Raw genomic sequence first — 13,247 nt, forward strand, 5'->3', positions numbered from 1 at the left:
CTCCTGCAGCGCCTGCGACATGCAAATCTCAAGCTGACATGCATCTCAGACCATCTTCTGACCATCCACATGTCACCACAGCACGTCTGCTTCTATCCCGAGGAGCTCGAAGGCGAACATGCTACCGCTGCCTGTATGCACACCAGAAGGTGCTCTCCATCCGTACCACACGCTGACAGGACAACACGTACCATGCCGAAAAGCAAGACGCTGTCGACCAGCATTGGCTAGCGAGAACGAGTTGAATGCTCGTCATCCTCTCTGATTGCCCTGGCTGTCACCTCACAATTGTCGAGATTATGGCTCAAATCACTGTCGTCGCTCTCAGATCGGTCAAGCTCTGCCGGGGGAAGACTTGTCAATCCGTGCATCACCAGAGAAAGATGAAGGTGGCCTTTCGCTTGTCGACTCGGGGTCAAGTTACACTCGACGACGATAATGATACTATCGGGTTGAGCAGACCGTTCAGTTGAAGAGGCCACAGGCCCTAGCATTCCATAAGATGCCTCTAGGCAAGATCCATTGCATAGCGTCTTGGCCCGCTTGGACGCTCGAGTTTGCTTCATAACAAAGGCGACAATACCGCTCCTTCGGACTGCCAGGGCCCCACGCACAGTCTACTCGGCCCCATACCTGGCCAAACGGAAAGGAAGGCTCTGGCTGTGCTCTGAAAAGCTTACGTTCTTGCGTTGGACGAGCCTGAATACTCAACATGGCTTTCGATCTTGCGCTTGAGGGCCGACAGTGGCTCCTGCTCTAACAACATGCATTAGTCACCTTCCGCTGAACAATACAGCATTTCAAGCGTATGTTGACCCTCGAATGCCGCGACTGACGCACAAAACGTCAAGCTTTGCGAGGTGAGCACCCAATCGTGAAGGTCGAGTAAAGCATGCACATCAGATCTTCGCTATCTGCAGAACACATTCACAGAACAGACAGTCAGGGGTGGTCGCATCGAAGCACCAGGTAGCAGGTAGGAAAGCTTCCTCTTGGGACTTAAGTGCTATTGGCACACCACGGCCGTCTTTCTGGACAATTGGAGCATCGTCTTTCGGCCCGCACGTCTGCTGTTCATCTCTATCTCACCAAGAATGTCGCCAGACGACTCCGTTCTCTCTACATTTAACATGCGTTAGGGCATCGGATGGCGGATCGAGATTTGGAAAAGTCGGGATCTTTCCAGAACTACACCTCCCTCTTTTCAGCACCGTTCAAGCTCTTGGTATCAGGAACGCCGGCACCGTCATCGAGCCTGCCGTCAGGAAAGCACTGGCCAAGTATCGAAACGTCGATTTCGTCGAGAAGGAAAATCGCAAAGCAGACTGTTTCATGAACAAATTGATGAAACTGGAGGAAGAAGGAAAAGTCAACCTCGAAAACCAAATGGACTGCATTGGTGGTAACCTAGCCGCCGGAACAGACACGACTGGCATTACCATCTCAGCCTGTCTCTATTACCTCTACCACAATCCCCATATTTTGCAGAAACTCCGCGACGAAATCGACGGAGCGACACAAGAGGGAACAGCCTCCGACCCCATTCCACGAAGAGAATCTCGGTTACCTCCAATGTGTCATAGCAGAAACTCTCCGCATCCACCCTGCAGTAGGCTACATCTTGCCGCGAGAAGTCCCAGCAGGGGGCATGGAACTCGGCGGAACATTCTTCCCAGCAGGCGTAAGTCCCATCATCCGCCACCTCTTTCCATTGACCTCCCACTAACCCTCCCACTCCTCAGACCCACGTCGGCGACTCCGCCTGGGCCCTAAACTACAACCCCGCCGTCTACGGTCCCGACGCCCACGTCTTCAACTCAGACCGTACATGGATCAATTCGGCTCTGCGAAAAACGCCGCAGCGCAAATGGGCAATTCGTTCTCGTTTGGAGGCGGGAGTAGAACTTGTATTGGGAAGAATGTGAGTCTTTTGGAGATGACGAAGGTGGTGCCGCAGATTGTGAGGAAGTTTGAGTTTGTGTTTGCGGATGAGGGGAGGGAGTGGAAGGTGTGGAGTTCGTGGTTTGTGTTTCAGGAGTATTGGTGTTATGTTAAAGAGAGGGAGGTGTAGAGCGAGGGCTGATGACAGAGTTGATTGCCGCCGAGCGCTTCGACTTCCTGTCAAAGCGTAGGCCGTCGCTTTAACGCACTGGCATGTATCTGGATAGCGAGGTCCGATTGATGCCGTTGAGGCTACAGCGCGTCGACGTACGTCGAATTTACGGACACGGTCCTCCAGCAGCTCTCCAGAAGTGAAGTCGACAGATATAGCGGCGGCAACATAATTTTCCACTAGGCTTTGATGTTGAGTGGGGATTGAGCAGGCTTTGTGGCACTCCAGTGAGCATCCTGCAAGCAGTATCCGTCCGTACGAAGTAATTTTGGCGCATGGAGATGTCGAGATCATGAATTTGGTGCAAGTTTCCAACGTCAATGCAGATTACTCGTGACTGTCCTCCCGCTCAACCCATTCCCGCCAGGCTAATCCTAATCACCAATTCCCCCTCGCAACACCACATCACTCGCCTTGCCCTTAGGCCCATGCCAAAATGGCATCCCTCCCAAGTTTCCCCCACCCTGCACCGTCAGTCTCTGCACGAACTTCTCCACCGTCAGATTCTCACTTTCGTTCCACCCTCCAATCATGTTACCCATCAAAGTCGTCGGCAGTCCACTGAACACTTGAGGGACCTCTACGATCTCCCCGGTCCGACAACCTTGTGCGACGCAATCGAAGCCCGTCCTGCCGAGCTTGACCTCCGTGGCTGGAGCCGGTAGAGCAACGTACTGCATAGTGAAGTTTGGCGGGCTTTCAGTTTTGAACATCTTGTCTGGCCAGTCTGGGTAGGTGTCGAAGTTGAAGGGACAGTGGAGGATCACGACGACATGCTGACATTTGCTGAAGAGTGGAGTGTCGAAGGCGCTGAATGGACGCACACCAACGACGTGCTCGTGGCATACCTTATCTTTTGGAGGTTTGTGATTGTCAGCCATAAGTCGACTCTACTCAGCTGTCGCTGTACTTACGCATGCCACTTCAGCTTGGCACATGGGTTAGCGAGATTCGTCGGGTCCTGCAACGCATAGCCACCATAGTAGACGAAAAGTGTATCATGGCTATTGTCAGCAGGTAAGTCTTGGCCCAAAGCACTCTCCACAATCACGTTTGCTTTCTTGTAGTCGGTTGTTGGCAGCCAGAACTGGTTCACTGTCCAGCCGATTGATCTCAGGGTGGCTGCTAGAGTGTTGATCTCGTCGAGGAGAGGGGAGTCTTCGAAGCCGAAGAGGAGTGCTCTGACTCTTGGGGAAGACATTGGACGAATTTGATACCAGCTTGGATGAGGCTGTCATTATTGACGGGTCTTGCGCGGATGTATACTGCTTCCTACGGTTTGCTATTGCTTTCGTGCGGACAAAGTACCAGATTTGCTAGACACGATAGACGTTATGCGAAAAGATGGTCCAGTATGTCCTCGAACTTGCTGTGGCGTGCTTTGTTGCTCTTACGCCTGCGGTGGTCCAAAGCCATCGCTAAGCGCAATTCGGTGCGGAGCAGCGTGCAACTCATTGAATCGATCAGTGGTCGAAGACTCCATAGAACGGATCCAACCACCTTCCCATGATCCACACACAGCCATTGTCCGTACACACTCGGTCCTGCACTTTAGCATTATTTGCCATTCCTCCATCGACGGTGATGTTGAAGCCCGAATCCGACTGGACAACCTTCGAGCCATCTTCATATGTTCCCAGCCCGAATGACAGCAAGTACGATGTCGCCTCGTCATTGCTCTGCTGTGTCGCCTTCTCGTCCGCCCCTCCAGGCAGCACTTCGAATGCAGCGTTGCTAGGTGCCAGATACACAGTCCTTCTGTTGTCCCCTTCTTTCTCCTCAAACAGCGACAACCGTTCCACCAACTCAGGTTCGTCTTCTTCCAACGTCTTCCTCAAGGTCGAAAGATTTGGGTTCTCTTTCAGCACATCGGCCATAGTGCCAGAGCGTGTCCTCTTCGGTGGCAGAGCATCAGTCTTCTTGTCAATGCCAAAGTACGTCTCAAAGAAGGCCAGCACATTGTCGATCCTATAGATCCCACCATTCGAAGCCGGGACATATCCATGCCCACTCAGATCCAGCGTTGCCTGCGATGCCCTCATCTTCGCAGACTCCGTCAAACCATCGTTCGTAAAGATATCCCCATCCTCAGCAAACGTCACTGTAAAGCCCTCAACCGCTTCCAACGTCCTGCCACCGGGGTATGTCAGATCGACGAACGAGTAATTGCCCTGAATGACGTGGCTGCGGAGAACAGCGGCGAGGAGTTCATACGCTGGTGGCGCTGTCAAAATGTCGATAAACCCGTGGGAAAGACCCTCGAATGCGGAGTTGATGGGTGCGAGGATTGTCCAGCGGCGCTTGTCGCGGTTGTCGTTGAAGCGCTCTTCGAAGGCGGGAGCTGGGATGCCGGAGTCGCCGCCTGTGGAGGCGAAGAGGGAGTAGAAGGTGCTGAGGTCTGGGGTGTTGCGGAGAGTGGTGAGGACGGGTTGGAGATCATTCTGGCGAGGCGCAATGGTATGCGCATTTGCCATGCACAGGTGCGAGAGCGATGCTAGCAGTATGTAAAGCCTTGGAGCCGCCATCTTCGATTGTCCCTTCCTAGTCCTTCCTCGTCGTGCTTCTCAAAGTGGAAGAGTCAATGGTGCAGGTCTGGCGATACTTGATGCTGTGCCTATCAGCATGTTAAGACCAGTCAACGCTGTCATGCAAACACGGCCAATCAAACCTTGGTGAGATACTTTCCTCGCTCAAACATGGACATGAGCTGAGCTTTGGACACTGATATGGTCGATGCCGAGTTCCTCAGTTGCTTGGACGATATATTGGTGGGAATTGACGTTCTATGATCTCCGATCGAGAGACCGAGCCAGACATACATGTTTCTTATGTATAATGTGAGGCTAGGTTCCAACAGAGCTCCACAACCTCGAACGACTCCGACTGGGGAGTCCTTGCTCTGCGACGAGTCGACGACCGCTTCTGGTTGAAGTTCTGGGAGACCTCTTGGGCCGGTAGCAGGCATACTGGTCTTTGTTGATCGGGTCCACGACGTTCAGAGCAATGTGCGGCATTCCGAGATCTCGTACCATTCTGATCCATGTCTTTTGCTGATCATGTGTTCTTTCGCGCAGGATATGTTCAAGCAGAGTCTAGGATAGCGTTCAAGATAGAGGTTCAATGGCAAGCGGCGGACTGGATGACCAAGAGAATGCCAACATCTTGACATGGAGATCCTGCCGCCCTCGCGTGCACTCATTGGCTGCGTGTATCAAGCGGCACTTGATGGTTTCGTCTATTGGCAACAACCTTGCCCATGTTGTGCATTTATCTACTAGTCGGCATGGTAAGTGCAGAAACAGCAGAGGCAGGAGAGGTGGAAGTCACGTCGCTGTAGCATACATACCGAGCATGTGTTTTTCATACCATCCATCTCCCCTCGGCCACCTTTCATGATGCGACCTGATATCGTGACTGAATCGAATCTGGCTCATCGAGCAGCAGCTTCACACTGACACCCGCAACCTCAGCAATCCTCGCCTCGAACATGCCACACATCGTCCTCAGCGTCTCCTTCCCGCCCGCGCAAGCATCAAAAGTCCCCAGCGATCCCCTTTTTGCTGGCCTTTTGATTCGTCATGAAATGTCTGAACGTGTGAAACGTGCGATGGTGCCGCTCACTCAGCTTGTCCGCTGCTTGTTGAAAATGCATACTGGCCTATCCTCGTGAAGGCAGAATGGCTTCTTGTGCGCAACGTCTCTGCCCCTGATCAGCGGTAGACTTCGCCTCGCATGCTCAACGAGGCTCAAGCTGATACGCCGAGTCCCTCTCCTTCCTGCTTCCCAACCTCGAGAGCATCGACCTCGCCATCACCGCCACACATTACCGGCAGTGACTGAGGTAAACCCTCCTCAAGCTGCCGTAATCCACTCTCAAACTCATCTACCACCCCACAATACTTCTCCTGCTCCTCATCCGTAAGATTAGTCCTCCCCAGCTCCCACATCGGGTCATTCAACCAATACACCCACTCCCCGCGATCATACCAACCAATCTCCCTACTCGCCCCAACATCGACCAACATTCCTCCCACATCCAGCAAAATGTCACGATCCAGCTCAGCGTTGTAGCCCTGTGGATCGAGGAGTCGGATTCGCCCGGCGACAGGCTTGTGATATTGCTCGCATTCGATTGAGCAACATCCTGCGAGAAATGGGAATCTGGCAGTTTGTGGTTCGTCGCATGGCCTGCCAGTCATGTCGTAGGATTCGCAAGGGGAGAAGGAGAGGAGGCGCATTGCACGGCAGGAGGGTGGACCGCCTGGTACGGCGAGGCAGGCGGTTTATATGCCCACGGTTTGGTGGCACATCTTGAGCTGCATGCGGTTGAGGGTGAATTTTTTCTGGAGGAGGATTTGGTAAAATGAGACCGAGACGGGAGTTGGTGTGCAGCAGAGCGAAAACTTTCAGGTCGAGATTGCCAGCATCGTAAGCAAAACATGCTCCCAGTCGGAACCCAGCAGGTGCTGGTAGTAGCTCGAGCAAAAGCTGCAGCCCAATCCACGAGTGCTGCAATTGTTGACACAAAACATGCGGCTCCTTCGGGGGCTGGGTTTGGTAAGCTGTGCCTGAATCGCCTCGAGGGCGCGAGACTCAGGCATCAAGGCAGACAATCCACTGAACATCTGTCATGCAAGCGCACATGACGGAAACCGTGGAGCGAGCGATATCAAGGTGCCCGGCTATGCTCAGCCAGCATTTCCAAGGCATATATCATGTCCGCTCCGCCTCTGTATCAGTGAATGGGCTCTGTGGTGCAGTGGTCAGCACACCTAACACATATGAGGGATCGCTATGGGCTCCTTCGCCTTCGGGCATAGAACCTTCGGGGGAATCGCCTTCGGGCACCACGGGCACTGGCCTTCCCGTTTATATCACTCCCTCTTCGGAGGGCTGTGTTCAGGAGACCTGCGTTCAAATCGCAGTGGAGTCGTCGCCGTATCTCTTTGCCCTCTCGTGCACATAGTCGTGACGAAAGTGAAAGTCCTGAAGATGATTAGCACAACCGTCCTTCACGACCGCTCATGGCAACATGAGGGAGAAGATATGCGGCAATGAATACTCCATTCGCACCCCATTCTCGATCCCCCTGCCCCCTTGATTGCCATTCGGGAAACCACAACTTGAACCCCAAAACCAGCAAAGCAACAAACCACAACGATGTCCCCAAACCCAACCACGAACCACAACATCAACCTCGCCCTCCAACACGCCCTAACTCGCCCCATCGCGAACGACGACTGCCACACCGGCACGACCGGCGACTCCATGTCCGAGCTCAGTGACAGCAGTGCAGGCCGTAGCGCAATCGGAAGTGCTCTTGGCAGTACACTTCAATTCGGCACACGTACACCGCATTCAGGAGCTCCAGTTGCGGTGCACTCTCGCCGGCGGGAACCGTTGTTCGGACCAGCAGGGTCTAAGGTCTATGCTAGAAATGGATCACAGCTAGTCGCTGCAGTCAACCCGGAGGGGAGAGCCAATGGACCTGACATGTTCCATGATGCTGTCGAGTGTGACGAGGAAAAGGACGATGGACGGAATGCTATGGCGACGCTTTCGGCTGCAGCGCTAGATGCTGGTAGCGGTGAACACTGAACGGGAATGGTGTACGAACCGGAGCGTATGGTGATTGTGCGTCTCCTGTTTCCGTACGAGTAGCGCTGTGGTCAGTATGGCCGATACGTAACTCGCAATCAAGGGAAGCAGCGAATTTGATTAGTCGTTCAGGGCATTGAAGTGGTGTGTACACTCGCCTCAGGTCTTTGCGATGCGATATGGATCATTCCAGGGTATACCACCCACCATGCCACCATGCCACCATGCCACCATGCCATGCCATTTTCATCGCCTCATTAAGCCTTCTCTGCACGTCGCATTGCTGCATCACGCATGTAGGTATCCTAAACCGTGCCTGCGATGCTGAGTTCTCTTATCTGTCCCAGTACGTCCTCCACCCGTGCGTCTAGGTCGCCGCTTGCATACTGATCTCTTGTCTCGGCTGCGAGGTACCTAGAAGAGTGTGTAAGTTCTGTCTCTGCGCCCTCTATTATGGAAGGAATAACATACTGCTGTACTTGCGCCATTCGACTGTATGCTTCAGCGCAGAATCGCAGCTGAATCTTAACGAGCGCTTCGAAGGACGGGTCGAGGTATGGTACTCGTAGGTCGATCAGCTGAGGTAGTTCGTTCGTGAGCTGCTCGTTGAGCTGATCGTATGCGACTTTTGCCTTTTGCAATTCATTAGCCTGTTTCTCTGCGAATTCTTGCTTGAGTGGTTGCATGATATCCTCCAACTCTGAAGGTCGGAAGAAAGTGCTCTTGGATGGTGGAGAGAAAAGTGGTTCTGGGCACGCCGAGGCCGCAGAGAATGGCCGACCAAACGAAGGTGGGAGGGTAACTGGTGGCGGTGCCTTGAACTTCTTCTCTGGCTTCTTGGCACTTCCTGGTGGACCTGGTGGGCCTTCCTTGAGGAATGCTATGAACGAGCTGTTGTCTCTGCGCTCGCTCGAAGTGGGCTCCCGCGGTATCATCTTGCTCTTGCGGTTGCCAGGAGTAGAGATGCTCAGTTCTTGGATGAAGGTGCCGATGTCCAGATCCGAAGAATCAGCCGTGTCGGAAGTATCACTGCTACGCCTCTCTTCGTCGAATGATGCAACGAGCGTACTGTTGCCCTCATCAGACTGTGTGGCACGCTGATCGTACTCGTCATCTGCGAAAGAGTTGTCGACTTGCGTGAAACCTTCATCGTACTCATTTTCGATGAAGGAATTATTGTTTTGTGTGACAGTCTCATCGCCATCGTCTTCGGCGAAAGACTTGCCATAGTCCGTATCAGCAATGGACTCACCACAATCTGACTCAACCGTAGGGTTCATGCTACATCTCTCACGGACGGGAGAGATGTCTTCGTCGTTGTAGTTTGGTGAGGTGAGAGTGGCGAGCGTTGCCGCATCACTGTTCTTGCTGTACGGATCGAGCGAATCCCGTCGTTCATCCTCAGAGACCTCGCTGTCCGTTGTCTGCCAAGACGCACGAGATTGAATGGTCTCAGGCTCGGAATCTGAGCTCGCGGCGGAAAAACTCGCGAATCGCGGCGGAAGCGAGCGTGATGGTGTAGCGTCCAATGTCTTCCTAGCAGGCGTACCACGGAAACGGGTTGGGGTGTCAAGTAGTGACGCCGGACTACCCAATGGCGACTTTTTCTTCGAGATGAATCCAGGCATGGCTGGAAAGCGTGTCGGGGTAGCATCTGGAGATGGTCTGAAAAGAGGATGCACAGACTCCCCGGAACTGCCGCTCGAAGCCTTGCCCAAGATCTGCCAAGGCATGCTTGAAAGACGTGTCGGTGTGATATCTGAGGGGCTGCTGCACCCAGAGATGCCGAGACCTTCAGCTGAAGGACTGCTCATTGCCTGGATAGGCATGCTGGTATTGCGTGTTGGCGTCTCTTTCGACGAGCGTCTGAAGACAGAGAACGAACGAGTGGGCCCTCTCGGCGTGGAGTCTGACGAGTCCTTCGAGACAGGTACGTGTGTGCTGTGTGGCGAGATCGCTGGGATCAGACCACCGCCCAACATGACTGGGCTGGTTACAGGCGCCAGACTCACAGAAGACTCGTCAACATCCGGCATAATCGCAATGGGAGAGCGTTGGGACGGTGAGGAGAAGTGGCGAGCTAGAGCCAGAGGACTGAGCGGAGAGTGGCTTTGTTGTCCCGCAACGGTGACACGCTTCTGCGCTTCTGTTCGGCCCCAGAAGGCATCATTGACCACGCTGATACGTCTCAACAGACTCGACGTTCGCTCGGGCTTCGGTGAGGTCGGCGCACCTACACTGTCCAGTGCCATCTTCTCGTCGGTCCGCAGTTTGGCCACGCGTAGCTGGTGGTGCTGGATCGCAGGAAGCGCATCCAGGACTTTGGGCGGTGAGTGCACCATCAACGACGCATCGTCGTTGAGGTGATGTATGAGATGATCGGTGGAGAGATCAAGAAAGGAAGAGGGGCTCCCTACCATTTCAGTTTCCTTCTCTGTCCGCGGCAGCTTTGCCGGGTCCTTGTCAGGCTTCTCGGTTAGCTTTTTGACTTTCGATCGCATCGCATCATAGTCGAGCATCTTGTGGTTCCGCTTCTTGATGCCTGGTATGGAGTCAGTATCGGCCGCATGGTTAGCACACGTCGGATTCCATGCTTACATTCGTTGATGTCGGGAAAGTATGCACAGAAGCGGTTGATGGGTTCCAGAACGGTCGTCCTGTAGATGACATCAATGAGCTCAACTGACCCCTGGTCGAATGATTGGATCTCATAATGTGTGGTATTTCTGCTGAATGTTCTCTCCTTGCTCTTCCAATTGAGTTCGGCTTCCACCTCGCTCAAGTAATCGTTGAAGATGTTGAAGTCCTCGTGGGGGAATCGCTTTTCGAACTGTTTCCGTAATTTGGGATACTCTCTGGTGACGCACCTGTATGGTCCATCGAGCGCCTTGACAGTCTCGGCATCCAGGTCCTCGACTGCCTGCTTGTAACTTCTGCTCACGCCGTCTGTTGCGCCGCTGTCGCCGTAGAACGCATCGATCGTCTCCGCAATGCGCATTTGCGAGGCGGTCATGGCGCGGAGGGAGTCGAGGTAGCCCTTGGCTTCTTTCTGTAGGCGTAGTGAAGCGGATTCGAGTGTGCGGTATCGTCGCTCTTCGATTTCGTACTCGCGGTCGGACGTCTTCTCGACATGACCCGTCTTCATCATGACCTGCGTTGTCGCGCGGCCGACCTGTCATACTATCAGTGTTGCCCAGTCTCCGGCAGATATGTCCACTTCTTACATTCTTCTTGAAGCCGCTCCACGACATGTTGGCGGTTCGGCGCCTCGATCCAATGGGTGTCGCTAAGGATTAACAAAATGGCGGCGGGGTGATGAGTTGCTGAGGATGTTGCGACTGGTATGCACAGTCGGAATGAGGAGGATATGTGCGTGTGAGTGGTAGTGGAGGTCGTTTGGCGAGAGCGTGACTTGGTTTGGTTGCTGCGTTCCTTCCACAACCAACGTGGCTCAGATGGGTGACGTGCCTTTGGCGCCGCGAGCCGACAAACCAAGCTGGCGGGACACATTTCATGGAGATCAATCAATATCACGATTGATATTTGATGGCACATGCCAAAGTCATCATCTTCTCACAATTGGCATGTGAAGACCATCCCACCAGCAACGATCATCACCCACCACCCCCTCCAACATGCCCATCGCAATCGGCCTCGAAGGCTCGGCTAACAAACTGGGCGTCGGCGTGATCCTCCACCCAACACCCACCCCTCCCTCACCCCACGATAGCGCCCACAGCGACGATGAGCACAACCCTTCATCTTCCCAAAAGAGACCCCACCACCAACCAGTCCAAATCCTCAGCAACCTCCGCCACACCTTCAACGCCCCTCCCGGCTCCGGTTTCCTCCCCAAAGACACAGCAGCCCACCACCGACGATGGGTTGTCCGCCTCACAAAACAAGCCATGAAGCAGGCAAATGTGAAGATCGAGGACATCGACTGTATATGCTTCACGCAGGGACCCGGCATGGGAGCGCCACTCTCAGCTGTAGCGATCGCTGCGAGGATGTTGTCACAGCTGTGGGGTAAGCCGTTAATAGGTGTGAACCATTGCGTTGGCCACATTGAGATGGGGAGGGCGGTTACTGGTGCAGACAATCCCGTTGTGCTATATGTTTCAGGTGGCAATACACAGGTCATTGCATACTCTGCACAACGCTATCGGATCTTTGGCGAGGCGTTGGATATTGCGGTAGGGAATTGTTTGGATCGCTTTGCGAGAGTGCTGGCGATACCGAATGATCCGGCCCCGGGGTACAATATTGAGCAGTTGGCGAAGAATGGGAAAGTGTTGGTCGAAATACCGTATGCTGTGAAGGGGATGGATGTTTCATTCTCTGGTATCCTAGCGCGGATAGAGGAGTTGGCGCATAAACTTGGTGAGGACTGGAAGGATCCGGAGTCTGGCGAGGTCATCACAAGAGAGGACCTATGCTTCTCGCTACAAGAAACGGTCTTTGCTATGTTGGTGGAAATCACGGAGAGGGCGATGGCGCATGTTGGGGGTTCGCAGGTCATGATTGTGGGTGGTGTTGGCTGCAATATCAGGTTACAGGACATGATGGGTATGATGGCCGCGGAACGAGGAGGCAGCGTCTATGCTACAGACGAACGATTCTGTATCGATAACGGCATCATGATTGCACATGCTGGACTTTTGGCACATGAGGTGGGCTTCAAGACGAAGATGGAGGAGAGCCAATGCACGCAGCGATTCCGGACAGATGAGGTTCTGATTAATTGGCGGGACTGAGGTGAGCCCGGGAAAACAGGCGGGCCTGGTACATATCATGAGATCAACGATGCACAACAAGATACCCACGACACAAGTCGTCACTTGATCAAGATTATCGCTTCTCTCTGGGTTCTCTCTTTGTCACCTGCTCCTGCCTTAGCTCGGCTACTCACTTGACGACGGCCTGACTGATGCCTCGTGCCTTCCTCCGCAGCTCGGCTTGATGGTGTTGGCCACGTGCTCCAAGGTATCACAGGCTCGGGGGCCAGCTACTTATAGCTCCTCCTTCTCTTCTTCCTTTCTCACCACGACATCAACCTTCAGGCTCACTGACGACAAGCTTGGCTGGCCTCCCGGAGCCTTTTGCAGACGCAGGCCAGCCAGGCATCACACCCACCCTCTCACAACCATCCGCGCAACACCACTGCAAAGACAAGAACCACAGGAGTGACACAACAGGTAACGCCATGGCTACTCAGATCACTTCCTACCCGCAACCGACCTACGACGACGACTACTACAGGGTCCAGCGAGTGGTCCTCGCCGCTTGAGTACGGTGATGGGGAGTCGTATGCCCTTCAAGCAGGACATTTCTGTTTGAACGATGTTTAGCCACGCCGATGCTGCCGATTGATTGGCTCAGTGAGGCCTTCAGGCTGGTCTAAGGAGATCGGCAACGATAACCCATGGCCTGGTGAGCTGGTCAGACTCGGTCATTTGGAGGAAGTAAAAGTCGTAACAAGGCCTTTGCAGGTGAAACTGCAGAGGGATCATTGCTGAGCGAGGGCTCACGCCCG

At 53.9% G+C, this 13,247-nt stretch overlaps 7 protein-coding genes across 7 annotated transcripts; 3 read left to right on the forward strand and 4 right to left on the reverse strand.

The window, feature by feature from the left end:
- Positions 1–712: 712 nt before the first annotated feature.
- Positions 713–2,071, forward strand: CLAFUR5_07330 (Pisatin demethylase; the record flags this gene model as incomplete). The annotated part of the gene is made up of 3 exons (XM_047906478.1): positions 713–744; positions 1,140–1,681; positions 1,743–2,071. The coding sequence occupies 3 exons, from the start codon at positions 713–715 to the stop codon at positions 2,069–2,071; spliced, it is 903 nt and encodes a 300-aa protein (XP_047763268.1).
- Positions 2,072–2,487: 416 nt separating this feature from the next.
- On the reverse strand, positions 2,488–3,314 carry CLAFUR5_07331 (uncharacterized protein; the record flags this gene model as incomplete). The annotated part of the gene is made up of 2 exons (XM_047906479.1): positions 2,488–2,899; positions 3,028–3,314. 2 exons carry the CDS (start codon positions 3,312–3,314, stop codon positions 2,488–2,490), a joined length of 699 nt encoding a protein of 232 aa, XP_047763267.1.
- Positions 3,315–3,576: 262 nt separating this feature from the next.
- CLAFUR5_07332 (uncharacterized protein) lies at positions 3,577–4,638 on the reverse strand (the record flags this gene model as incomplete). The annotated part of the gene is made up of 1 exon (XM_047906480.1): positions 3,577–4,638. The coding sequence occupies one exon, from the start codon at positions 4,636–4,638 to the stop codon at positions 3,577–3,579; it is 1,062 nt and encodes a 353-aa protein (XP_047763270.1).
- Positions 4,639–5,859: 1,221 nt separating this feature from the next.
- Positions 5,860–6,312, reverse strand: CLAFUR5_07333 (uncharacterized protein; the record flags this gene model as incomplete). Its single annotated transcript, XM_047906481.1, has 1 exon — positions 5,860–6,312. One exon carries the CDS (start codon positions 6,310–6,312, stop codon positions 5,860–5,862), a length of 453 nt encoding a protein of 150 aa, XP_047763269.1.
- A 961-nt stretch (positions 6,313–7,273) lies between these two features.
- CLAFUR5_07334 (uncharacterized protein) lies at positions 7,274–7,711 on the forward strand (the record flags this gene model as incomplete). The annotated part of the gene is made up of 1 exon (XM_047906482.1): positions 7,274–7,711. The coding sequence occupies one exon, from the start codon at positions 7,274–7,276 to the stop codon at positions 7,709–7,711; it is 438 nt and encodes a 145-aa protein (XP_047763272.1).
- A 305-nt stretch (positions 7,712–8,016) lies between these two features.
- On the reverse strand, positions 8,017–10,962 carry CLAFUR5_07335 (uncharacterized protein; the record flags this gene model as incomplete). The annotated part of the gene is made up of 4 exons (XM_047906483.1): positions 8,017–8,125; positions 8,183–10,253; positions 10,310–10,883; positions 10,936–10,962. 4 exons carry the CDS (start codon positions 10,960–10,962, stop codon positions 8,017–8,019), a joined length of 2,781 nt encoding a protein of 926 aa, XP_047763271.1.
- A 384-nt stretch (positions 10,963–11,346) lies between these two features.
- Positions 11,347–12,468, forward strand: CLAFUR5_07336 (tRNA N6-adenosine threonylcarbamoyltransferase; the record flags this gene model as incomplete). Its single annotated transcript, XM_047906484.1, has 1 exon — positions 11,347–12,468. The coding sequence occupies one exon, from the start codon at positions 11,347–11,349 to the stop codon at positions 12,466–12,468; it is 1,122 nt and encodes a 373-aa protein (XP_047763274.1).
- Positions 12,469–13,247: the final 779 nt, after the last annotated feature.

The sequence above is a fragment of the Fulvia fulva genome, chromosome 6, assembly GCF_020509005.1.
Source record: "Fulvia fulva chromosome 6, complete sequence".
Lineage (NCBI taxonomy): Eukaryota > Fungi > Ascomycota > Dothideomycetes > Mycosphaerellales > Mycosphaerellaceae > Fulvia > Fulvia fulva.